The sequence below is a fragment of the Diaphorina citri genome, unplaced genomic scaffold (assembly GCF_000475195.1).
Source record: "Diaphorina citri unplaced genomic scaffold, Diaci psyllid genome assembly version 1.1 scaffold201, whole genome shotgun sequence".
NCBI lineage: Eukaryota > Metazoa > Arthropoda > Insecta > Hemiptera > Psyllidae > Diaphorina > Diaphorina citri.
The window spans coordinates 80,029-106,759 of record NW_007377638.1 but is presented as its reverse complement, the minus strand read 5'-3'; the positions used below and the strand labels follow the sequence as shown (position 1 = coordinate 106,759).

The following is a 26,731-nucleotide window of genomic DNA, read 5'->3' as shown; positions in this document are numbered from 1 at the left end:
GTTCCAAGGAACACCCAAGTTCGGATGAGAGACAACAATTGGAACTTGGCTTCCAAGGAACAGTTTCCTTGATGAAGTCTACAAAGTAGGCAAAACTCGAGTCGGATGAGAATTCACTCTGGGCAACAAAGGGGCGAAATAAAATTTTGGATCAATTTGTGAACGTACAGGCGACGAATCAAGGTCTTGTAACTCTCAGAGTCGATTCTTTGAGTCGAATATTTGAAAAGAATCGAATCGTGGTATTCGAATATTCAAAAAGAGTCGAATATCCCATCCCTAAACAAAAAACGCCAAGAAAAAAGCAAATCCGTACATTCTTTTACTTTTTTTTTTTTATCAGAAATAGTTTATAGTTAACAGTGTTGCCGGTCACTGGACTTGGTGATAGAGGCGGATTTTTTTCACCAGGACGTTTGGCAACACTGTGATAAAAAAGATTCATTTACACGATTCACATCTTCGTTCGTGAAAAGTTTTTACTTTTTGATAGAGGCGGATTTTTTTCACCAGGACGTTTGGCAACACTGTGATAAAAAAGATTCATTTACACGATTCACATCTTCGTTCGTGAAATGTTTTTACTTTTTTACCTACCTACCTATCTCCTATCTTTTAAAGTTTTGAAAAATAAAGAAGAAAAGAAGGAAGAGGAACTAACAATCTCTTATCTTATCAGTTCAAAGAAACGAGAAACTTGTCTTCAAACACCTTCTACTGTTGGAGTTCCTACAAAGTGCTGTGTCTACTTCCTACTTATAAGAACTAAGTTGGCAGCTAATACAGGTAATCATCATAACCAAAATCATTACTTTACTGCTTACTAAAAGGCATGGCCATTCATGTCACTCATCCATTTAGTGGTCTTGCTCGGCGTAGCTTAACAAAAACGAACCGGAAAATAGCCTATGACCTTCACGGGAGTGCAAGCAATAAGTTCACAAAGTTTCATAGCAATCGGATGAGTGGTTTGGCCAGACATAAAGTTCGTACAAACACACAAACAAACAAATATCCATTTTTATATATTAGATTTCCCAATAGGACAGGTGCTCAAGAGGGTATGTGTGAGATGGGACTTTATTTCCATTATTGTACCACCAGTGGCCCAACTGGACACATAGGAACAGCAAGTCACCATGCCAGCAGAAGTCAAACTACCACACACTTGTGGAGTTTTGAGTTGATTCCATTTTTTGAAATTATGACTGTTATTAGTCTTGTGTGGGTCCCATTCATTAACACATTTTTTGAGTTGATTCCATTTTTTGAAATTATGACTGTTATTAGTCTTGTGTGGGTCCCATTCATTAACACATTAGAGACTGAATTGAAATAAAATAAAGTGTGGATAGAGGAAACCGTAATGGCTGGGGTTTATTATCCCAAAAGCAAAGAGAGAAGAAAGACAGAATAGGAGAAAGCCAGCTGTTCCAAGAAAGAACCTTATCTGTTTAGGATAAAATCTACCCTGGTTCAGAATTGAACCCACAGTCTAGCACTAATTTTCACCAGTCTGAAGTAGAGTCAAGTCCATGAGAAATACAATTTTAGCTTCAATAAGTTAATAGCTCAGTACAATTAACTGATGCATGAGTCTGATAACAGCAACCTTTCAGTACATAGGTACCCAAGTTTTGTTCTTTTATTTGATGGATGTTTAATCTCACCAAATAGGTAGGTCTTTGCTCTTTAATGATGGATGATGGGTTGACCTGCCCCTATTAGTTGAAGGAGCACTGGACATAGTGAAATGAAGTAGAAGTAGGTATAGATAAGATGGCAATGTTGAACACACAAACAGATTGAAACTAGACAGTAAAAAAAAAAAAGCACCGAGTACCTACTGGGCACTTGTGGAGTGAAAGTATGGGCACACTTTGACTTGATTAGCCATTTTAATTTGGACACTAATTACAAGCTGTCCATTTCATTTCTCCAGCCCAAGGATGAAAGGGTTTGTGCTTTCCATCTCTGTCCTGGCTTTAACAGCCCTGAGGAATGTAAGTTCTGATTTGTGTAAGATAAAACTTTAGATATTTGCTCACATCAGTTCCTCTTGCAAAGATTGACCCAGGCCATCTAAAGGGGTGACTGTGTGAACTCTAGAAGCATGCTCCCTCTGTCCTCTGTCCCGAGATTTTTTTCAAAATATTTTATATGTAAAGATGTAACTTTCATAATTTAATTTAAGTGAAGTTTTTAATTTAAATTATTGACTTCATTTTTCTAGGTTTATTGAATTGTTTGCTTATGATGAGACGATGAGAGTATGTGGGCCATTCAGCTTCTGAAACAGAGAAGTATTCACAGGTCCTTGGATACTATCAGAGTGAGAGTGAAGGAAGGAACACTACCATCACGTCGTGTCACATGAAGTCATGGGTAGTCAGAAAGGTCTAGCTCAAAGTTTTCCCATAATATTGTAGGTAATTTCGTTCAGGACAGCCAAACAGCCAGATTTGATGGCAGTGTGTTTCTACCTAATTTACTTCCCAGCCTAGATAATATATATTTAAAAGTATATATATATATTTTTTTTAGATAATTATAAAAGTAAAAATACCTATTCCCTGTTCTAGGCAGCAGCAGACCCAGTGAAGAAAAGTGATACGGTAACCGAGGACAGTGAGTCTGAGCAACATGTAAGATTTTTTTTTTAAATATTTTATAAGTAAAAAGTAAAGATGTACCTAACTTTCATAATTGTCTAGTTTTTAATTTAAATTACTGACTTCATTCTCCTGAGTTTATGGAATTGTTTGCTTAGGATGAGAGTATGTGGGCCATTCAGTATCTGAAAGAGAGAAGGATTCACAGGTCCTTGGATACTATCAGAGTAAGAGTGAAGGAAATACTACCATCACATCATGTCACGTCACGCCATGTGAAGTCTTGGGGAGTCTGAAAAACGTAGTTCAAAGTTTTCCCTTAATATTGTAGGTGATTTTGTTCAGGACAGCCAAATTTGATGGTAGTGTGTTTCTAACTTGAGTTGCTACCTAATACCTATACTTCCAGCTTAGATAATACATTTTTTTATGATAATTATAATTATAAACCTGAGTTTATGGAATTGTTTGCTTAGGATGAGAGTATGTGGGCCATTCAGTATCTGAAAGAGAGAAGGATTCACAGGTCCTTGGATAATATCAGAGTGAGAGTGAAGGAAGAAACACTACCATCATGTCATGTCACGTCACGTCACGTCATGTGAAGTCGTGGAGAGTCTGAAAAACGTAGTTCAAAGTTTTCCCTTAATATTGTACTTAGGTGATTTCGTTCAGGACAGCCAAATTTGATGGTAGTGTGTTTCTACCTTGAGTTGCTAGTTGCTACCTAATATACTTCCCAGCCAAGGTAATACTTTTTTTTTATGATAATTATAATTATAAATTACCTATTCCATGTTCTAGACAGGAGCAAGGCCAGTGAGGAAGAGTGATATGGGAATGGAGGACAGCGTTGAGCATCATGTGCCCATGTGGACCAAAGTGGGCTTCATTGGAGCTGGGAACATGGCCCAGGCAGTAGCCACCTCTCTCATCCGAACAGGTACATCCATGTGCCCATGTGGACCAAAGTGGGCTTCATTGGAGCTGGGAACATGGCCCAGGCAGTAGCCACCTCTCTCATCCGAACAGGTACATCTTTCATTTAGGAGAGCTTGAAAAAGGAACAGACTGAAATGTAAATTCAAAGTTAATTCTGTGAAATTGTTACACCCATTGTATCATGATTGGTACAAGACATACCTAGATAGATAACTACTTTTTTTTTGAGGGGCAGCCCTTTAGGTACTGCTAAGGACATAGAAGGCTTTTCATGCCTTTTGTGTTTTATTTAATTCATGAATTCATTGTTGAAAAAAAGCCTTCCTTTCTTATACATGTACCTAATCATTATTTATCCTCCCCCCAGGACTATGTATTCCTGCCCAAATTATTGCCAGCGCCCCCAGTGAAAGATTCAAGCTCCATTGGCCAGAACCCATGGACTTTGCCCTCAATGATAATCGTAAGTAGCCCCTCCATTGTCCTCACGAGTGTACCCCAATGCAGGGGTTAGGTCGCGGGTTCGATTCCCGCCTAGGGCGGATTTCATCCTGAAAGGATAAGGTTTGTTTTCGGAACGGCTGGCTTTCTCCTATCCTGTCCTCCTGTTTTTGCCTTCCCTAAAATAATATCTAAGCAGTTACATTTCCCCCTATTAAACCTCTCTGTCCTCCTGTTTTTGCCTTCCCTAAAATAATATCTAAGCAGTTACATTTCCCCCTATTAAACCTCTACAAGAAAAAAAAAAAAATGTTTAACCTTAATTTCTTCTCTCCCTTTCTTTTCTAATTTCAGACAGAATCATAAAGGAAGCAGAATATGTGTTTTTAGCAATGAAGCCTCAGTACCTGGACAGTGCTATTCAAGGTTTAGTCAATGATAAAGTTACCCTGAATAGTTCCCGTTGTATTATATCTATGTTGGTCGGAGTTGACTTGGAAACACTGAAAAAGGTAAGTTCCTACCTATAATTTTGGCAATCTCTTTTGGCCTATGGTGGCCGATTTTTGGGGGAAAATTTTCTCTAAATACTCCCCTATAAGCTATACTGTAGTAATAGAAAGTACAAAGAGGGTTAGATTCAACAACTGTAATTAACGAAGAAAAGTTCAAAGATAGATCATGGTGGAGAGGCTTTGTTCACAGTCGACCCATTTCTGGAACGACTTGAGATTTGATGATGATAATAATGATGATTTTTTCCGTGAAATTTCAGAAACTTTCCGTCCTCGTTCCAAACCCTAATGACGCTCCTACCAGGTAAGTTCCTACCTATAATTTTGGCAATCTCTTTTGGGGAAAAATTTTCTCAAAATACTCCCCTAAGTACAAGCTATACTGTAGTAATAGAAAGTACAAAGAGGGTTAGATTCAACAACTGTAATTAACGAAGAAAAGTTCAAAGATAGAGCATGGTGGAGAGGCTTTGTTCACAGTCGACCCATTTCTGGAACGACTTGAGATTTGAACGAAGAAAAGTTCAAAGATAGAGCATGGTGGAGAGGCTTTGTTCACAGTCGACCCATTTCTGGAACGACTTGAGATTTGATGATGATAATAATGATGCTTTTTTCCGTGAAATTTCAGAAACTTTCCGTCCTCGTTCCAAACCCTAATGACGCTCCTACTATCATTCGCGTCATGCCCAACACAGCCATGAAATATGGCAAAGGCATCACGGGCATGTGCCACGATGTTCATCTGGACAAGGAATCCGAACACTTGAACATGGCCATCAAGATTATGGAACAAGGAGGCATTGTGGAGATTATTCCAGAGTCCATGATGAACTCATTTGGTGCCATTGCCGGCAGTGGGTGTGCCTATGTAAGTATAATATCGCACTGCTGATGCTGGTTCTTTTGTAGCAACCGTTGCATCAAAAAAGCATCATCCTAGCCCTAGCTATAATAAAGGGTGTCCCAATAAGTACGCAAGATTTGAAAGGGTCATAACTTTGTTATGCGTTGTTTTATTTTGCCCAATCTTTGACATGTTGATTTGTTATGCGTTGTTTTATTTTGCCCAATCTTTGACATGTTGATTGTAAACATATCAAAATTAGTCATCATGGGGTCTAAAACTGTTCAACAACGCGTTAGCATAATAAAATCGACACATTGTCACTTTTGCGCGAGCATTTTCCTAGTCGTAATCGTGTCATTTTCCTAGTCGTAATCGTGTCATTTTCCGTTTTTCTGACGAGAAATGGCCTCAATGATCATGGAATTTTACCCCACTAGACTATTTTTTGTGATGGTATCTAAAGTCACAGGTTTACACCAACGAACCCACAAGCTTTGAAGCATTGAAAGGTGAAATTGAAAGTTGCATCAACGAGATACAGCCTGATTTCCTCGAATTTGTCATCGAAAATTTTGTCAAAAGGAAACGAATGGAATATTTACTTCTCAAATCATCTACTTAAAGAAGTCCATTTTATTCCACGGAGAACCATGCTTTATTAAACAATCAAATCTTTATTAAACTTCTTATTAGGACACCCTTTAGTTCCGCTGCTAGGCGCACTAAGTAGTGATTTTCAGTTGAATCACGGGGGGAAACGCATAATATACTATTCTTTTGGCCTCCTAAAAAATTTAGTACGATTTGAAAATAGAATTTGCCTGTTTTCGTGCTACTTTTAGCTATCTTTGAATAGGGGGTTTGTGCTTTCCATCTCTGTCCTGGCTTTAACAGCCCTGAGGAATGTAAGTTCTGATTTGTGTAAGATAAAACTTTAGATATTTGCTCACATCAGTTCCTCTTGCAAAGATTGACCCAGGCCATCTAAAGGGGTGACTGTGTGAACTCTAGAAGCATGCTCCCTCTGTCCTCTGTCCCGAGATTTTTTTCAAAATATTTTATATGTAAAGATGTAACTTTCATAATTTAATTTAAGTGAAGTTTTTAATTTAAATTATTGACTTCATTTTTCTAGGTTTATTGAATTGTTTGCTTATGATGAGACGATGAGAGTATGTGGGCCATTCAGCTTCTGAAACAGAGAAGTATTCACAGGTCCTTGGATACTATCAGAGTGAGAGTGAAGGAAGGAACACTACCATCACGTCGTGTCACATGAAGTCATGGGTAGTCAGAAAGGTCTAGCTCAAAGTTTTCCCATAATATTGTAGGTAATTTCGTTCAGGACAGCCAAACAGCCAGATTTGATGGCAGTGTGTTTCTACCTAATTTACTTCCCAGCACTTTAACTGCTATGGTCTTATCGTCCCGAAATCGAAGAGAGAAGGAAGACAGGATAGGAGAAAGCCAGCCAATCTTCCATCCCATGCTTCTGTACACTTTCCTCGCCACTGACATCACAGTTGTTTGGGTTGTCACTCTGTACTTCATCTGATAAGTCATAGAATTGAGCCACACTAGCTTGCAGTCGGCTACTCCTCATGAAGAGATCTTGTGCATGAATTATTATTATTATTATTATTATTATTTTCAAAGAGATAATACTGCAACTTATATTCAATTTTTTTCGTTCAGCTATTCCTAGTCATGGACGCAATGGCAGACGGTGCAGTGAAGCAAGGTATCCCGCGGGACATGGCACTCCGGATTGGCGCCCAGCTACTCAAAGGCTCGGGCCAGTTGGTTCACAAGGATCTGCTCCGAATGGACCATGCTGCCCAGGCACATCCCGCGGTAATCAAGGACCAGATTTGTTCCCCGGGGGGTTCGACCATTGCGGGCATTCACGCCCTGGAGAAGGCTGGAGTCAGGTGAGTGGAATACAGATCGAAAATCCGATCCGGAACGTCAAAAAAAAAAAAAGAAAAAAAAAAACATGAATTATTAGTAGTAAAGCGGAGAGCTTCTTCACAACTTTTGTGGATATCACAGCATTACTAAGTGCCTTCCTTACTATTCATTGAATTAATTCTCATTTATCATCAATCTTTTACACTAGTAATGCAGCTACTCGTTTGTATGGTCGCTACTCAGTTAAAGTAGCTTCTCAAGTGGCGGAAAAAAACTTCGACCCCGGTGGGAATCGGACCCGCCCTTCCTTACTATTCATTGAATTAATTCTCATTTATCATCAATCTTTTACACTAGTAATGCAGCTACTCGTTTGTATGGTCGCTACTCGATTAAAGTAGCTTCTCAAGTAAGTAGCGGAAAAAAACTTCGACCCCGGTGGGAATCGAACCCGGGACCTCCGGCGTGCAAGCCTAGTGTGATACCCCCGCGACCTAGCGCTTACAAGGCAAAATATTCGCGTAGAGGTTGCATAAAGGAAACTGGGTTAACTGAGGTTTGTCTTATCGTCCCGAAATCGTAGTAAACAGGATAGGAAAAGTGAGCCGTTCCGAGAACGAACCTCATCTGGTTAGCATAAAGCTCGCCCCGAACGGGAATCACACCCGCGACCTAGCGCTTACAAGGCAGAATCTACCTTCAAAGCTAACCAGACGGACATGTCTTGTCAACATCTAATTCTGACCGTGTTTCTATTTTTTCAGGTGTGCGTTCATCGACGCCATTGAAGCGGCTAAAAAGCGATCTGATGAAATCGGTCAGGCAGCTAAAAATAAATAAAAATAGTTACCAGTTGAAAATGAATTTGTGTGATAGCTAAATTTTGCATTTAATTGAGCGGATTTAGACGTGATTGTTAAGGTTGATTTGGAAATTTTGCATTTAATTGAGCACTCATCTGGTTAGCATAAAGCTCGCCCCGAACGGGAATCACACCCGCGACCTAGCGCTTACAAGGCAGAATCTACCTTCCAAGCTAACTAGACAGACATTTGTCAACATCTGATTCTGACCGTGTTTATATTTTTTCAGGTGTGCGTTCATCGACGCCATTGAAGCGGCTAAAAAACGATCTGATGAAATCGGTCAGGCAGCTAAAAATAAATAAAAATAGTTACCAGTTGAAAATGAATTTGTGTGATTGCTAAATTTTGCATTTAATTGAGCGGATTTAGACGTGATTGTTAAGGTTGATTTGGACAATGTGAGAAACCTTATTAGAACGTGAACTGGAAATGTCATTTTCTCTATCTTGCATTGTTTAGATCTACCTTTGAGGAGGCTGGATAAGTGTTGTATTTAAGCATAGCATTTATGATATCTCAAACTAGTGCATTTAAAATGAGTCTCGGAAATCTCAGAGTATATAATCTATGTTTAAAGTTTTAGTCAGACTATATTAGTTGTTTTGTATCATCCTAGAGTTTGTTTCCTTGTAGGTAGTCTAGCTTGGTATTCATCCGTGAAACGAAATCGATTTCGCCCCTTTATTTGTCTTCCCTGCCTTTAAGGTAGAAAAGCAATCTTCCTTACTTTATCTTTAAAGATCAAAATGTATTTTATTGCAGAAATTAAATCAATCATTTTTGTAAAAAAACTCAATGTAAAAAAGTAAAAATAAAGAAACAGAATGTAAAGAAAACCCTTTCTTTTTTCAACAATTCTCTATAGCACCAACTTAAACTTAGGTAGGTAATCATTTTATCAATCCACCACAATGAGCCACTGACAAACAACAACCAGACATTTCAACGACGGCAGTATGGAGTGAACTTTGCTTAATATTAGACATTATTGCAATGATTAGGAAAGTAAAAATAAAACAATTATTCAATAAACTTATTTCAAATTAAATAAAACCATTATCACTTAAACTTTAATAAAAAAAAACTCCTTTATTTTGAAAATATCTTGCTCATCAGTAGTTCAGTAAATTGCAGAACTCGCTTGGAAAAAAGCCCCAATAGGACCTCAAATTTAAAGAGCAGACAAACGTGTTTGTGTTAATCATGTTTGCAAATTTTCATCAAAATCGGACAAACCATTTGAGAGTTAAAAGATCAAGTCATCTTTTTCTTCTCCATCATATATTTCAGCAAGGCTCCTCTGCCTACAACTTTGGGAGGACTAGCTGCCTTGTCTGAAACACCTCGGGGTGTATGTTTACTATGGGGTTGGGAGTGAACTTTATAGTGATCTTGATGTTTGAAGTGTTGATCTTGGTTGTGACCTTGATGTTTGAAGTGTTGATCTTGGTTGTGACCTTGATGTTTGAAGTGTTGATTTTGATTGTGACCTTGACATTTGAAGTGTTGATCTTGGTTGTGACCTTGAAGTTCGATGTTTGAAGTGTTGATCTTGGTTGTGACCTTGATGTTTAAGGTGTTGATCTTGGTTGTGACCTTGATGTTTGAAGTGTTGATCTTGGTTGTGACATTGATGTTTGAAGTATTGATCTTGGCTGTTACCTTGGTATTTAGAATTTTGGAAGTTGTAACCTTTCCTTGATGTTTGAAGTGTTGATCTTGATTGTGACCTTGATGTTTGAAGTGTTGATCTTGATTGTGACCTTGATGTTTGAAGTGTTGATTTTGCTTGTGACCTTGATGTTTGAAGTGTTGGTCTTGATTGTGACCTTGATGTTTGAAGTATTGATCTTGGCTGTTACCTTGGTATTTAGAATTTTGGAAGTTGTAACCTTGTAGTCCTCCAGGTTGGTGTGAAGTTTGATTTTTCTTCTGTTGTATGAGAGCTTTGAGGAAACTCCCTCGCCCTTGGCTTCCAGAACTAGAAGAATCACTGTCTTTTCTGGTTTCTTGTACAAAGCCTGTTTTCCCTGAATAATGAGAGTTTTCCTTGAGCTTTGAGGAAACTCCCTCGCCCTTGGCTTCCAGAACTAGAAGAATCACTTTCTTTTCTGGATTCTTGTACAAAGCCTGTTTTCCCTAAATAATGAGAGTTTTCCTTATCATATCCATTAAAAGGTTGAGTCCCTTGACGCCGATTTACACTGGAAGAAGAATTATCAGATCTGTTATCATTTCTTCTATATCCTGGAGAAGTGACTTTTTCATCCCGTATGCTGTAGTTGGATGATATTGAAGAGATGGAACTTCGAGAGTCGAATCTCTTACCAGGAATCGATCTGCCAGTTCCAGAACTATATTGAGAAGAGTAGCTGTGACTGGAATGCCTGCTACTTGACGAGAAGTCTGCTCCACGACCCATACCAACATTGACAGATCCTTGGTTAGGAGGGTCATAGTCTTCTCTATACGATGACGACATGGTCCCAGGTGATTTTACATGTCCTCTAGAATCGTTTGAAAAGTCTTGACCTCTCCCCATTTGCACCTGTGGGGTTCCATGATGTCCTCCCCTTGGTCTAGGATAAGACCTCTCCACTCTTCCTTTGCAGAGGGATTGGATCAGTTTTTCACGATCCAGAGATGATCTTTCACTACTGGAATTTTCAGAAGATTCGTTGTTAACGGTTAGATCACTGTCACTGGTTCCATATTGAATTCCCGTCTCGTTTCTCTCATGGGAACTTCTTTCCTTTGCAGAGGGATTGGATCAGTTTTTCACGATCCAGAGATGATCTTTCACTACTGGAATTTTCAGAAGATTCGTTGTTAACAGTCAGATCACTGTCACTGGTTCCATATTGAATTCCCGTCTCGTTTCTCTCATGGGAACTTCTTGATTCCTAGTCGTAATCGTGTCATTTTCCGTTTTTCTGACGAGAAATGGCCTCAATGATCATGGAATTTTACCCCACTAGACTATTTTTTTGTGATGGTATCTAAAGTCACAGGTTTACACCAACGAACCCACAAGCTTTGAAGCATTGAAAGGTGAAATTGAAAGTTGCATCAACGAGATACAGCCTGATTTCGAAAATTTTGTCAAAAGAAAACGAATGTGCCATCAAAGTCGAGGAAGTTATTTGTCTGATTATTGTGCCATACAAAATTTCGGAATATTTACTTCTCAAATCATCTAAGAAGTCCATTTTATTCCACGGAGAACCATGCTTTATTAAACAATCAAATCTTTATTAAATTTCTTATTAGGACACCCTTTAGTTCCGCTGCTAGGCGCACTAAGTAGTGATTTTCAGTTGAATCACGGGGGGAAACGCATAATATACTATTCTTTTGGCCTCCTAAAAAATTTAGTACGATTTGGGAATAGAATTTGCCTGTTTTTGTGCTGCTTTTGGCCATCTTCGAATAGGGGACAAAACCTCGTTGGAATAGAATAAGCTCTTGGGAACCGAGTGTCCTCTTTTCGGAGGTTTCACAGAACTTCTTGATACATCATTTCTCCCGTACTGATTTGCCGTGATACACCCACGACCTGTGTTACTTCTCCCATATGAACTTCTCCCTCTACCTCGTGGCAGTCCCCTCCCCACTGCAGCAACTCTTGTAACATCGGCATCGCTACTATTAGATTGCCAGAACACCTGACTTTCCTCTTCATCTGCCACTCTGTATGTGGTGTGAAGGCCATCATGAGGGGACACATAGTAAGGAGAAACTTCCACCTCATCCGGGAATACCACGAGATCTGAGAGGGATAACTTTCGACGTGGTTTAGGAGCTTGGGGTCCATCATGTGTGAAGTCATACACTCGCAGACCACCGGTGTTAGTGGATACTTCAGATTGATTTTGATTATCTTCAGATTTGATACTTTGGGTGTTGTCAGAGTGGTTTTCACTATCAGTAAGCTGAAGGTCTTTGATCGTGTTGAAAGTTTCTTCAGTGTCATCAGTAGCATATCCGGTGGCTATGCTTTCACTGACATTATCTTCCATCCCATGCTTCTGTACACTTTCCTCGCCACTGACATCACAGTTGTTTGGGTTGTCACTCTGTACTTCATCTGATAAGTCACAGAATTGAGCCACACTAGCTTGCAGTCGGCTACTCCTCATGAAGAGATCTTGTGCATGGTTGACCCGATGAACTGCAATGTCTTCTACTGTATCACATGTCTTGCTGAAGTCTACACTACTATAGTGGTCGTTGTCCCCTTCTGGTTCTATGGTAGTTAACCATTGACGAGTCTTGTTGGGTTCAATACTATAATCATCAGTCTGATCTATGAGTTCATCACTACCATTCAAACTGTCATTATCACCTGAAAGATAGCAATAAGTCTTGTTGGGTTCAATACTATAATCATCAGTCTGATCTATGAGTTCATCACTACCATTCAAACTGTCATTATCACCTGAAAGATAGAAATAATGAGATTCTTGGTTATAATCATATACAAAATACAATACTTACAATCAAAAAGGTGAAATTATTCCTAAGGGGAATCTCTGCCATTCAACCCTGAAAAATTTATATTGATGCCAAATACACTCAGATATAGACCAGTGGTTCTTAAACTTATTGAGACCATTATGCCAAAACAAGATAGATATATTCTAAGTACTATTTACTACAAAATTATGTAAATAAAAACACCATTTTACTATTTTGGCCGTAAATTGTCTCATGACAGGAAGTCTAGACCAGTGGTTCTTAAACTTATTGAGACCATTATGCCAAAACAAGATAGATATATTCTAAGTACTATTTACTACAAAATTATGTAAAGAAAAACACCATTTTACTATTTTGGCCGTAAATTGTCTCATGACAGGAAGTCCGAAGCAAATTACGCTGAAAGACTAAACCTGATGGGATAATGTTCGTTCTCGGAACGGCTGGCTTTTTCCTATCCTGTCTTCCTTCTCTCTTCGATTTCGGGACGATAAGACCATAGCAGTTACAGTTCCCTCTGTCAAACCTCTTGAAAAAAAAAATATATATATATTCTACTCTATGTACCTATTCTAAATTCTAACATCTAACCTATTAGACCTAGTTCTAATCATCCATGCTTCTATGCTACGATATTTTATACTAACTTGATACTCGTCTACGTAGTTCATTCATAACATCACACACACACACACACACACACACACACACACACACACACACACACACACACACACACACACACACACACACACACATGTGCATCTTTCTACAAGATTAATTCAGTGAGTGGAGGTACAGTAGGTATTATTGAACGTTTTCTCGAGTGATTCTATAGAGAATTAAGAGCATCAAATATTTATCTAACTGGATAAAAAAATAATACTTACATAAATAAAACAAGTTACAAGTTTTACTTATAAATAAAATGTAATTGATAAAACTGTTAGGTTGTATCAAAGACATAAGACCTTGTTTAGAGACTGACTTTTCACTCTCATTCTGGTAGGATAAATTAACATTACTTACCAACAGGGTATACGGTATACATATTTACTTTCAACTTTGAATTAATTAAGAATTTCTCAAGTGTAATTCAAAAAGGACGTTACTGAAGTGTATCAAGTATTCTTAAGTGATAGGGCCGTTATACTGTCGGACATTAATTCAGTGATAAGGACGTTACTTAAGCGATAGGTACGAAGGGACGTTACTCAAGTGATAGGGTCCGTTACTCAAGTGATAGGGGCCGTTACTCAAGTGATAGGGGCCGTTAATCAAGTGATAGGGGGTTAAAACCCAAAAAAAAAAAAAAAAAAAAAGATGGGGCTATTCCTCTATACACTATGACTCTATACTTCGTACTCTGCTGATCAAATATTCAGCTTTGGAACCTAAATATAATCTAGATTCTAGCTGGAAAAGTTGTGTCATAGTGAGATTTTTCCTCTCTGTACTACCACCTAACAAGCCAATAACAAGTTTTCCTACCTGTTTCACTATCACAGTTGTAATAATTGCTGAGAGGAACAGGTTTCGTGAGAAGAAAAGGCATGTCTGTTGCATCACTTGAACTTCCTTCCTGAAAATCATCCTCCGAATCTTGTTCAGTGACGGAATCCAAGTCTGAGAAACAAAGAAATTTTAATCAGAAAGATTTAATGAAAGATGAATTCAGTATATTACAATGACGTTAAATTATTTTTGGAATTTCCCCTGTTCTGAAGTTTGGTCTCCTCCTTTTAGCATGACAGATGACAGTGCCTGCACTACCCATAGGAAATCCAAGATGGTGCACCATCAGAATTGGGTTCACTTCCAAAAGGAAAATACAACTTTATGTACTCCTTTTTTACTTAAGTTATACATAAAAATGGATACTTACGAGTAGGTTTTTATATCCCGACTCGGAGTTTTGTCTATTTCATAGACATTTTCAAGGGAAACAAAAACCTACTCTTAAGTATCCATTTTTATAAATAACTTAAGTAGGTAAAAAAGTATTTACAAAGGATGTCAAAATTAAATAAATTAATTAATAATTTATGTAGGTACTCCTGGTTGGTTACATTGGAACACCTACCGTGATCTATAACTCCAACTGTTTGATTTTCAATAGCAATGGACTTTCTCAGGTCCAAACTAACAGTCATCTTGGCCTTTTCATCACCATGATCTTCCTCGGTCACAGATTCCTTATGAGGAACAGCTACATTCACTCTATCGTGGTCTTCCCATGTTGTCAGATGGGTCTCGACAAGTTTGTGATTAACCACAGGGACCTGATGAGGGTTGGCAGGCATGAAATTCTTCCGGTGTGGACAAACCAGAAGGTGTTCCTGTAGCTTGTCCCTGTCAATGAATTCCAGAGTGCTGTAGATGCAAGGAACCTGAAAGTCAGAGCACAACGGAAAACAGTTAATTTTTGTGGAAAATTGAAGTTACCTCAATATTTACCTACAGTGTTTTTGGTATTAACCAATTTCAATTACACATGGAAAAAGATTCATTCTGGATGTGTGTCTCACTCAAAGTTGATAAACTGTTAATTTTTCTGGAATTTTTTCAACACCTTCTTACTTAAAATAGGAGAAACTTGAACTGTTAAAATACATAAGACCCAGTTAGGCTGCTGGGGTAAAGGGAATGGTGTTTTAGTAATACTCAAGCAGATAAACTATCATTTTATTCTGCCTGGTAGAAGACTTGCAACCCAATGAAAGGTTAGATTATGATATCTCACCTTGTTGTGATCAGGATAATTCTTCTCACATTTTACAATATGGCCGGCAAATTTGGACTGTTTCATTTTGTGTGCTGAATTAAATGGGCAGGTGACCATTATTCTATTCGGCTCACAAGACTCATTAGGGACCCAGTAAGCTCCCACAACACACTCACCAGGAGCTTCATTGTACCTGAAGGAGGAACAAGTTTTACTTAAAATTAACTTTATTACATCTATTGGAACTCATTCCCACTTGTTGTTCAGAGAAAATCATGTTGTGTGTACACTACTCTCACTTGAATTAGGTACATTGCCTACAAGACATTTGAATCATCCTCCGAATCTTGTTCAGTGACGGAATCCAAGTCTGAGAAACAAAGAAATTTTAATCAGAAAGATTTAATGAAAGATGAATTTAGTATTTTACAATGATGTTAAATTATTTTTGGAATTTCCCCTCTTCTGAAGTTTGGTCTCCCCCTTTTTTGGCATGACAGTGTCTGCACTACCCATAGGGAATCCAAGATGGTGCATCATCAGAATTGGGTCCATTTCCAAAAGGAAAATACAACTTTATGTACTCCTGGTTGGTTACATTGGAACACCTACCATGATCTATAACTCCAACTGTTTGATTTTCAATAGCAATGGACTTTCTCAGGTCCAAACTAACAGTCATCTTGGCTTTTTCATCACCATGATCTTCCTCGATCACAGATTCCTCATGAGGAACAGCTACATTCACTCTGTCGTGGTCCTCCCATGTTGTCAGATGGGTCTCAACAAGTTTGTGATTAACCACAGGGACCTGATTAGGATTGGCAGGCATGAAATTCTTCCGGTGTGGACAAACCAGAAGGTGTTCCTGTAGCTTGTCCCTGTCAATGAATTCCAGAGTGCTGTAGATGCAAGGAACCTGAAAGTCAGAGCACAACGGAAAACAGTTAATTTTTGTGGAAAATTGAAGTTACCTCAATATTTACCTACAGTGTTTTTGGTATTAACCAATTTCAATTACACATGGAAAAAGATTCATTCTGGATGTGTGTCTCACTCAAAGTTGATAAACTGTTAATTTTTCTGGAATTTTTTCAACACCTTCTTACTTAAAATAGGAGAAACTTGAACTGTTAAAATACATAAGACCCAGTTAGGCTGCTGGGGTAAAGGGAATGGTGTTTTAGTAATACTCAAGCAGATAAACTATCATTTTATTCTGCCTGGTAGAAGACTTGCAACCCAATGAAAGGTTAGATTATGATATCTCACCTTGTTGTGATCAGGATAATTCTTCTCACATTTTACAATATGGCCGGCAAATTTGGACTGTTTCATTTTGTGTGCTGAATTAAATGGGCAGGTGACCATTATTCTATTCGGCTCACAAGACTCATTAGGGACCCAGTAAGCTCCCACAACACACTCACCAGGAGCTTCATTGTACCTGAAGGAGGAACAAGTTTTATTTAAAATTAACTTTATTACATCTATTGGAACTCATTCCCACTTGTTGTTCAGAGAAAATCATATTGTGTGTACACTACTCTCACTTGAATTAGGTACATTGCCTACAAGACATTTGGAAAAATCTGGTGTGAACATCACACGACTTTCCTTATCCTATTGAATGATGCTTGTTTTTATGTTCTATATTAACTTTTACAATATCTCTAACCGTTTAGTCGGTATAGCTGAAAACCGCCAAAAAACGGTCAAAAACCGCCAAAAAGCGGTCAAATACCGCCAACCGCAGCACCTATCTCAACCAAACGTTTTGAGTTGCATCCTTGTCACATTTGTAAACTCCATACCAAATTTCAAGTCTCTAGCTCATACCGTTCCCGATATATTGTTAAATTACACCGAAAACCGCCAAAAAGCGGTAAAATGCCGCCAACCGTTGCACCGATCTTAACCAAAAGTTTCGTGTCGCATCCTTGTCACATTTGACAGCTACATACCAAATTTCAAGTCTCTAGCTCTTACCGTTCTCGAGATATTTTGTTTACAGACAGACACACACACGGACCAATGGCTGAAACTTCGGATTTAGGCTCTAGGGACCTCAAAACGTGTCTTGGCACTAAAAACTGACCATCGAAATTTTGAACCGATTACATTACTTTCCTTCCTATAGGATAAAAGTAAAAAATGGTGTTTTGGATTATTATTCTGAAATCCAATTTTATCTAGTGTAAGAGGCCCTGATAGGCATTCAGAGCGACCCCCTTAAGACCTCTTTTTTCAAGTTAGCCCTTTATCAAGCTGAACCACTAATGCCTTTCAGCACAGTTGTAGGATTTACAGTAAGTGGTGTATTACAAGCAGTGGTATGAACTAAGGACTTACTCCGTTAGGTGATAGCCAATCAAGTTTAGGCATTGATGCAGTTCTGGACAACAGTTGAAGAACAAAAAAATTTAGTAGCTAAGTAAGAATAAAGTAATAGCTAAAACAGACCCATTTTATATGAAAAAAGAAAAGAAAGAAAACGCTGATTGAATAAAGAGCAAAAAAATAAATATTTTTTCTCCACTCCATTAGAAGAATTTGAAATTTCGCGCTTTCAGAAAGGTCACGGTGCCAACAAAAATTTGAAGTTTGCTTAAAAATTCGGTGTTTTTCTTGTACTTTTGCCTCTTCTCTCTTGGACTTTTGGTCCAACTTTGGTCAGTTTTTTTCAATGAACTTTTTGGTGATTTTTCCACAGTTTTTTGGCTTCTCTTCTATTCCTAACAAATATAACCAATGTAAAGAAACCTGTTAGGCCTCTCAATTTGAGGCTATTGAAAGAACAGTAATAACGTAAACCTCAATGTCTCAGTCAAGAAACTTACCACAGAAGCAAAGAAGCTTTACTCAAATTTTATAACAGCAGGCTAAAGGATGATGTGAAATCCATGCTAGAACTTTTGAAGGTAAGTATGGTGCATATTTAGGCACTTTTTTTTTTTGGGGTTTTTTTTTTTTTTTTTTTTTTTTTTTTTTTTTTTTTTTTTAGAGGGATAGAGGGAACTGCTAAGGTTTTATTGTTCCAGCTGTTTTGAGTACAAACCTTATCTGTTTAGGTTAAAATCTGCCCCTAGGTGGGAATCAAACCTGCAACCTAGTGCTTAACAAAGCAGATGCACTATGCACTGCCTTCCAAGCTAAGCTGGAAGTTTTCTTTGTTTTTGGATAAATATTATTATTTTAAAACATATGCACTGCAGAAGCATAGAAGCCATTAGTCTGATATTCTTCTTTATGATTAATTTGTTATTGTTTGTTCTACCTTCACTTGTTTTCAGAAATTGTAAAGCTAGCCAAAGGAGAAAATGAAACCCAGATAGCAAGAATGACACAATGTGAATTGGACCTGTACGAAATGCATGTGAGAGCCGGAAACATAGTCCGAGCAGGAGAGTCACTTTTAAAGCTGGTCTCAGATATTAAACAGTACTTGATCTTGAATGACTTCCCATCAGTGAATGAAGCAATCACACAAAACTCCAAACTGTTCCGTACCAAACAGACAGAGTGTGATCAGAAACTTATGAACCTGAGAGATGACATGGCTGCTGACTTGTATGATTTAGAAGAGGAATACTACACCTCTGTGTACAAGTAATCTCAATAATACTTGATTATTATTATTTTTCCAGCTTAACTTTCTAATTTTTGAGGGAGGGCAGATAACCAAATTTGGAAGTTGAATAAAAAGGCAGTACCTATGAACAGGTTGAAAATTCTGTCCCCATAGCTACAGATAAGAGTGTAGTTCATATAATTGTTTGGTTGCTTTAACAGTTCCTGTATACTTGACTTGTGTATGTGTATACACTATACTACTATACACATTAGGTAAGAAAATAAAATAACTTTTTTTGTAATCTTATAAAAAACGGGTTTAAACACAATTAACTTTATTACATCTATTGGAACTCATTCCCACTTGTTGTTCAGAGAAAATCATATTGTGTGTACACTACTCTCACTTGAATTAGGTACATTGCCTACAAGACATTTGGAAAAAGTAGTATAGAACTCAAAACAAATGGGGGTGGGCTCTTAGGCATTCAGAGACCCCTTAAGACTTCTTTTTCCAAGTGAGCCCTTTATCAACTGAACCACTAATGCCTTTCAGCACAGTTGTAGGATTTAGAGTAAGTGTGTATTACGAGCATTGGTATGAACTAAGGACTTACTCGTTAGGTGATAGCCAATCAAGTTTAGGCATGATGCAGTTCTGGACAACAGTTGAAGACCAAAAAATTTAGTAGCTAAGTAGATAGCTAAAGCAGACCCATTTTATAAGAAAAAAAAGAAAACGCTGATTGAATAAAAAGCAAAAAAATAATATTTTTTCTTCACTCCATTTCTCCAATCTCCATTAGAGAATTTGAAATTTCGCGCTTTCAGAAAGGTCAGTGCACACGATCGAGTTTTTGATACGACCATTTTTTTTGTGCCCGCGAAAAAATTTGAATTTTGTTAAAAATTGGTGTTTTGTACTTTTGTTTGGACTTTTGGTCCAACTTGTTCAAGTTTTTCATAACTTTTGGTGAAATTTGGTGATTTTTCGGATTTTTCCACAGTTTTTGGCTTCTCTTTCCTATTCCTAACAAATATAACCAATGTAAAAAACCTGTTTAGCCTCTCTAACAAATATGAGATAGATATGTTTTGGTACATGAAATTTGAAGCAATAAAAGTTTTATTTATGACCATGAGCTTCGGTACATTATACTTTCCAGAGAGTTTTTTTTTTTTTTGTCACTACAAAATTGTGTGTGGGTTTATTGTTTATGACATGAAATGGCGTAGACATGCTGGATTTCTTGTTTATCAATGAGTTGGCGTGGCATGGCTGCATGAATCAAATTTCAAAGGAATTTTCTGTTTGGGGATATTGAGTTTCAATAAATTACTCGGAAAAAGCACCTGTTTTTATCTGCCTTTCTTCTCTGAACTGCTGATATCCCTCGCATTCTTTCCAACTTTAATAGATTATAAGGCCAGCCACTCACTATCAAGTATACCTGAGAGGTACACCTGATCAGGCCCCCCTGTCAGATCTACCTGATGAACATACACACACTATCAGGTAGACCTAACAGGTAGGTACGGCTGAAAAGGCCCTCCTGTCATTTGATAGTGAGTGCAGGCTGGTCTAAGGTTCGCTTTCAGAACGGCTGGCTTTTTCCTATCTTGTCCTCCTATCTTCGATTTTGGGCCGAGAAGCTTTTCCAGTTGTTCCCTCCCCGAACCTCAAAGTTCCCGAAAACCACCTAAAAGAAAGTAACAAATCTTTCCCTCATACTTACTTCGTCAATTATTCTGGTGTTCCTCAAGGATCTCATTTTGGACCTGCATTGTTTTTGCTCTCCATAAATTAATGATGTTAAAGGAAAAATCTTGAATGTTTGACAATTTTAATTGTTTATTTATGCAATCTTTCCTTTATTTGTTTCAGATAAGCGGGAAATAGCGGGAGGTCACTCGAAGCAACACCCTCCGGATTGGCCGTCTTGGTACAACAACTTCGACGAGTACCAAAGACTGACTGAGCCCATATTCGACAACAACACGGTCACCAATATGACGGTACAGCTGGGGGGCACCGCCTATCTTCACTGTCGGGTCCGAAATTTGGGCGAACGAACCGTAAGTGAACTTTCTGTGATTTTCTCGGAACCAGCGAAACATTATTGGTGGGGTTCACCAATCTTCTTTTTAGACCCTAACAGCCTGTTAGCTTAACAGCCCTGTTAATCCTATACAAATCAAATGGAACTTAACAGACTGCTAGCTTAACAGGCCTTCTAGGGACGAAAAAATATTGGTAAAATCCACCCTATTATTTTTTTTGTCCAATTAGAAGCGTGAAATAAGGTAGGTAACTGCAAAACATAACTTTGTTTTCCTTCGTGCATGGTTTTGAAGTAGTCAAAGGTATTCCATATTGTTGGCTTCACTTAACTTTGAAGAGTCTTTACAGTGTAAAGTATGCAAACAACACGTGCAGAGTAATTTGCTGTAAATGATTCAGCAAAAGTAATACAAAAAAAAATAATTATAAAAATCTCATTTTTAAGTAGGCTACTTTTCAATGTACATATATGGTGTGTGTTTTGTTTTTAAAACCCTGAATGCATAATATTATTAATAATATATGAGCTCAGTGAGTGTGTGTGGAGATTTTTTATGAGATTAAATTCCTCATGGTTCAGTTACTGGATTCAGAACCGAGTGAACTACGGTTCGAATGCGAAAAGCGACATGAAAAATTGTCACAGGATTGTCATTTGTAAGATTAGATTCAAACGAACCCTTTTGAGGAGCTCTCACCACCTCTCGTTCTTTCACTTTTCCTTTGTCCCAATTTCATTTGGGTTCGGCATACCATTCTCTAAGCACTACCCAATACCTAAGGACTCTAAGAAGGTAAAAACAGAAAGGAAAATCCCAGATGAATTTTTGGTGCTACCCAGTATCCAGTCTAACCTTGGAAACTTAGAACACAGGGCAGCAGAGAAAGCTTTGGTGAATAATGTACATACATATTACCTACATAGCATAGGTCCTTACATCGGTATACATTATACATGTCAAAATGGTTTCACAAAATGTAAAAACGTGGCTCCTAGGTGACCTAGTATTCTCATATATCTACATAAGCAATAGTGATTTAGATGTAAATTTCACTGTAGACGATGACGGAGAAAAATTGTGGGGAAAAAAGAGCAGAGAGGAAAAGAAAATCTTTGTTGTGCTTCCTCTTTGGATTTTTCTTGCTAGAAAAAATATGAATAACAAAGGCGACTATGTTCTCCGACAAAGGAGAACTGAGAAGGTTTTTTTGCTCCTTGTTTCTTCTTCTGAGTGTTTAACTTCCGTAGGTATTTGGTCGTCCTCATTTCAAGTTTGAGGAGAAAAAAAAGCTCTAAGAGAAAAAATTCGGCTGCCGGAAAGAAAATCGAGCACAATGCTTTTTTCGACATTGTGACAGAATAAATAATGTATTTTTTGTAGGTAATGTATTAAATACTACAAGGAATAATGAACAGAAAAAGAGGTCCTGGCAGGAGAACAATATCATGGCTTGCAAACCTGAGACAATCGGCAGAACTGTTGTGGATCGCCAACAACAAAATAAGTATTGCCATGCTGATCGCCAACATTCGAAACGGTTAGGCACTCACAGAAGAAGTGTAGGTACCCCTGCAGTTAAACAATGTTCTGCGTACCTAGTTAACATCTGGACTGGTAAACGTCTGACACCATCATTTACTGTTGACTGTTTCTTTTAGACTCAGCCTCGTGAGGGTAAACGAAATATTGACGGAACTGGTGGTTCGAGTGAAAAATTCGAGCCATATAAAAGCCTGATATAACCTTGGCAATCAAAGATAAAGGGCTGCATTCTGGTGTCTTTCCGCTCACTCGACATTTGGATCATGCCGATCGGCAAATGCCGAGGGAGTGGAAACGCACTATCACACATATATATAAAAAAAAAAACTTCACTTTCTTTTGCAGTGCTTACAGTTAAGCTACTCACGAGGAAGTGTTGGCTCTAGAATAACAAATTTCCCGCTTTTTTTCCTTTCTTTTGAAGTTCTCTCTTTTTTTTTCGAGGTGTAATGTTCTATTATTTGAATTTGTTCTCGTGTAGACTTTTTGTAGAGGAGGGAATACCTTAGTTATGTTTGAAAACAAGCATTCCATCCCTCCCTTTCCCTTATTCCCCCCTCCCGTTTTCTTCCCCTATTTCGTCTTTCCCTTCCTATTTCTTTATCCTGTATCCTTGCCCTATTCTTACTCCTTCCCTCCGATCCCTTCTTCTACCTTCTTATTCCTTTATCCTGTAACCTATCCCTCTTATTCATCGGAGGGACAGGCTTTCCCTTGAAATCTCCACTGCTTCCTGTCTAAGCTATACATTGTATATTCTAAACGAAAATACCTACCGTTTGCCGCTTTGGAGGGAAAATGTTGGAAGGTTTTCCTCTGCTCATTCTGCGTACCTAGTTAACATCTGGACTGGTAAACGTCTGACACCATCATTTACTGTTGACTGTTTCTTTTAGACTCAGCCTCGTGAGGACAAACGAAATATTGACGGAACTGGTGGTTCCAGTGAAAAATTCGAGCCATATAAAAGCCCGACATAACCTTAGCAATTAAAGGGCTGCATTCTGGTGTCTTTCCGCTCACTCGACATTTGGATCATGCCGATCGGCACATGTCAAGTGAGTGGAAACGCACTATTACACATAAAAAAAAAAGAAAAAACTTCACTTTATTTTGCAGTGCTTACAGTTGAGCTACTCACGAGGAAGTGTTGGCTCTAGAATAACAAATTTCCCGCTTTTTTTTCCTTTCTTTTGAAGTTCTCTCTTTTTTTTTCGAGGTGTAATGTTCTATTATTTGAATTTGTTCTCGTGCAGTCTTTTTGTAGAGGAGGGAATACCTTAGTTATGTTTGAAAACAAGCATTCCATCCCTCTCTTTCCCTTATTCCCCCCCTCCCGTTTTCTTCCCCTATTTCGTCTTTCCCTTCCTATTTCTTTATCCTGTATCCTTGCCCTATTATTACTTCTTCTTCCCTCCGATTCTTTCTTATTCCTTTATCCTGTAACCTATCCCTCTTATTCATCGGAGAGACAGGCTTTCCCTTGGAATCTCCACTGCTTCCTGTCTAAGCTCTGCATTGTATATTCTAAACGAAAATACCTACCGTTTGCCGCTTTGGAGGGAGAATGTTGGAAGGTTTTCCTCTGCTCACACACACAGTTTTACTTTTCTTATCCTATACACACACGAACATTATTAAAGTTTCCAGCCTCCCAATATTAGGTAAAGAGAAAGGGCGGGGGGCGGGAGAGGGTTGTTGGTAATATTGAATTATGAAATTGTAGAGGTACCTACATTGCATAATTATGTGAAGGTACTCTATTATTTATAGATTTTGCGTATCCCTTTTGCAATATATTATTGGAATTCTGGGAATAATTTTTAATCCGGGGGATTCTATTTTGGGCGCATTAAGAGCTGAATATTTAATATAACCATTCCCCTTACGTGCATATTAAACGTTCAGGGACCTCCCCACGTCCCCAAACGTTCAGGGACCTCCAGAACTCACACAAATTTTTAACACAAAACTTACCCTCGAGGTTTCAGCATGTGGTGAGGGATGAAACAAGAGGAAAAGGGAAAAAGGGACGAAATAGAAAAACGGAGGAAGGAAAAAGAGGGAGAGAAGAACGAGAGGGAGGAATTTTGTCCCTTTTGATGTTTAATTTCAGTGCATCCCCCAGTACCTTTTTTGAACTTGTATAGGTACCTACATTGCATAATTATGTGAAGGTACTCTATTATTTATAGATTTTGCGTATCCCTTTTGCAATATATTATTGCAATTCTGGGAATAATTTTTAACATTATTATTATTTTCTTGAAATACCTATACGTTACAGGGTTGAGAAAGAGTTTTGCTTTTGAGAGGTGTGAATGGAATGATTTGTAAATATACTCTTGTCATTGAGCGACCCTGTATCCTGAACTTTAGCCATATAGGCTATACTTTAATTTGCTCTCCGAAAAAACGTACCTATGTAGCGAGTTGCAATTTAGTTTTTGAACACCATTTTCCACCCATTGTGTATGCCCTCTTATTCAGGTATTTCAATTATTAGAATAAAATTGAAATTTTAATTGATTTCTGATGTTAGTATTTTCTAGTGGTTAATTCACTCTGCTCATCCCCAAATCTTTACCTCCCCCGACTCTTCTACCTTGTTCTTGAGTTTGGCAAATCCGGGGGATTCTATTTTGGGCGCATTAAGAGCTGAATATTTAATATAACCATTCCCCTTACGTGCATATTAAACGTTCAGGGACCTCCAGAACTCACACACAAAAAGGGACCCCACGGGGAAACTTCCAAAGGTCCCTGTACCTCGTAGGTATAAGCGAGGGTCTCTGAGTATGCACATGTGAGCCAGTCTCACCCTGTAATTTCACCCCTGGAGCAATCCAGATTTTGAATGAATTCCTGTTTGAATGAATTTGAATCAATTTTTATATCCACGAAATACGAAGGTAACAAGGGTAGATGAACCCTATTACCTCATAAGGTATAAATATAAAGGAATAGGGTCTCTATCCTACACTGCTACATGCCACATTTGTTTTTTTCTCATTTTTATGGGGAGGAATAATTGAATGGGATTTGAAATTGGAGGAGGACGAGGAGGCAAATTGGGAACGGGAATACCAAGGCATTGGTAATATCTATAACAGGAGGTAAATTGGGAGCGGAAATATCAAGGCAATATTACCTATAACAGATGTTACTATACCAATATGTCACATGTTACAGCAAAAACTCATACTCGCATGCCACCTGAACCGCTCTGTGAGAATAAACATAAATTTTATGTACCTACCTATATCTAGTACTACAGACAAGGCACGATCATGTGTACTATGGAACGAATGAAGTGAGTTTTGAGTTTTATTTAGATGATTTCAGTGCATCCTTTTACATTAGTGACTTATGCCACCTGAACCGCTCTCTGAGAATAAACATAAATTTTATGTACCTACCTATATCTAGTACTACAGACAAGGCACGATCATGTGTATTATGGAACGAATGAAGTGAGTTTTGAGTTTTATTTAGATGATTTCAGTGCATCCTTTTACATTAGTGACTCATATCACAATTGACTCTCTATTTATCCGGGATCAAGGAATAAATCGCCTCTTAGATCCTAAATCCTGGGTATTTTTGGAAGACTGGTCGCTAACAAGCCAATCAGCGCCAGCGGTCGGCCTAGTCTTTTGTACTTGTCAAACTTTACAACAAAACTTCGTACTTTTCTTAGGACCGCGGTAGCCCTCTGCCCCGCCACGCACCAAGTCAAAATGTGAGGGAGCTACCAGGAGTATAAAATACGCCGCAGCACAGAATGTTCATTTCTACAAGTTGGAAATAAAGTATCGACTCGTGTAGAAACAGACTGAAAAGTTCCCCCCCCCCCCCTGGATCATCTGCTAGCTGCTAAGCTAGGCAATCATCTAAAAGGCCCGTAAACAAAAGTCTACTACACTATCGTGCTTCAAAATTTAGCCTTGGCCCCCTCCACTTCAAACCACATCCAGCTTCTCCAATCTCAGGGGGGCTATAAAGACAGCGCTTATTATCTACTGATGGTGTGGAGGGGGAGCTGGAAAACAAAATGGAGTGGAAAAAGAACGAAGGTCAAAACATAGTAGAACATAAATAGTTCCAACATGAGAACATAAAATAGTCCACACATCCATACATTAGAGTCCGTTCATAATTCTACTGAGTTTTTCGCTCCCTTCATTTTGTTCTTTTTTTTCTATGTAAAT

General features: G+C 38.3%; 3 protein-coding genes across 6 annotated transcripts; 2 read left to right on the top strand and 1 right to left on the bottom strand.

Annotated features, from left to right (window-relative positions):
• The first annotated feature begins 598 nt into the window (after nucleotides 1-598).
• LOC103505866 (pyrroline-5-carboxylate reductase) lies at nucleotides 599-8,973 on the top strand. 4 transcript variants are annotated; one of them, XM_008470232.3, is made up of 8 exons: nucleotides 599-786; nucleotides 2,583-2,645; nucleotides 3,417-3,555; nucleotides 3,922-4,017; nucleotides 4,350-4,507; nucleotides 5,142-5,381; nucleotides 7,056-7,291; nucleotides 8,036-8,172. In XM_008470232.3, exons 3-8 carry the CDS (start codon nucleotides 3,447-3,449, stop codon nucleotides 8,109-8,111), a joined length of 915 nt encoding a protein of 304 aa, XP_008468454.1. In that variant the 5' UTR covers nucleotides 599-786; nucleotides 2,583-2,645; nucleotides 3,417-3,446; the 3' UTR covers nucleotides 8,112-8,172. The 4 variants fall into 4 exon arrangements, with proteins under 4 accessions (XP_008468454.1, XP_026676889.1, XP_008468453.1 ...); XM_026821088.1 differs by lacking the exons at nucleotides 599-786; nucleotides 8,036-8,172 and adding exons at nucleotides 1,850-2,003; nucleotides 8,364-8,973; XM_008470231.3 differs by lacking the exon at nucleotides 599-786 and adding an exon at nucleotides 1,850-2,003.
• A 418-nt stretch (nucleotides 8,974-9,391) lies between these two features.
• Nucleotides 9,392-19,696, bottom strand: LOC113466038 (LIM domain-containing protein A-like). The gene is made up of 11 exons (XM_026821099.1): nucleotides 19,532-19,696; nucleotides 16,614-16,788; nucleotides 15,954-16,260; nucleotides 15,663-15,711; nucleotides 15,360-15,534; nucleotides 14,700-15,006; nucleotides 14,108-14,242; nucleotides 12,510-12,575; nucleotides 11,653-12,416; nucleotides 10,159-10,889; nucleotides 9,392-10,109 (listed from the first exon to the last, which is right to left on the bottom strand). The coding sequence occupies exons 1-11, from the start codon at nucleotides 19,561-19,563 to the stop codon at nucleotides 9,392-9,394; spliced, it is 3,459 nt and encodes a 1,152-aa protein (XP_026676900.1). The 5' UTR covers nucleotides 19,564-19,696.
• On the top strand, nucleotides 18,056-19,196 carry LOC108251968 (mediator of RNA polymerase II transcription subunit 22). The gene is made up of 2 exons (XM_026821089.1): nucleotides 18,056-18,262; nucleotides 18,635-19,196. The coding sequence occupies exon 2, from the start codon at nucleotides 18,682-18,684 to the stop codon at nucleotides 18,952-18,954; it is 273 nt and encodes a 90-aa protein (XP_026676890.1). The 5' UTR covers nucleotides 18,056-18,262; nucleotides 18,635-18,681; the 3' UTR covers nucleotides 18,955-19,196.
• Nucleotides 19,697-26,731: the final 7,035 nt, after the last annotated feature.

Coding starts and splice junctions, on each gene's coding strand:
- LOC103505866 (XM_026821088.1), top strand. CDS start 1,950: ATGAAAGGGTTTGTGCTTTCCATCTCTGTCCTGGCTTTAACAGCCCTG. Junction 2,004..2,582: donor CTTTAACAGCCCTGAGGAAT/GTAAGTTCTGAT, acceptor TCCCTGTTCTAG/GCAGCAGCAGACCCAGTGAA. Junction 7,292..8,363: donor CTGGAGAAGGCTGGAGTCAG/GTGAGTGGAATA, acceptor ATATTTTTTCAG/GTGTGCGTTCATCGACGCCA.
- LOC108251968 (XM_026821089.1), top strand. CDS start 18,682: ATGACACAATGTGAATTGGACCTGTACGAAATGCATGTGAGAGCCGGA.
- LOC113466038 (XM_026821099.1), bottom strand. CDS start 19,563: ATGCCTAAACTTGATTGGCTATCACCTAACGA. Junction 15,712..15,953: donor AGTTGGAGTTATAGATCATG/GTAGGTGTTCCA, acceptor TTTGTTTCTCAG/ACTTGGATTCCGTCACTGAA. Junction 14,243..14,699: donor AGTTGGAGTTATAGATCACG/GTAGGTGTTCCA, acceptor TTTGTTTCTCAG/ACTTGGATTCCGTCACTGAA.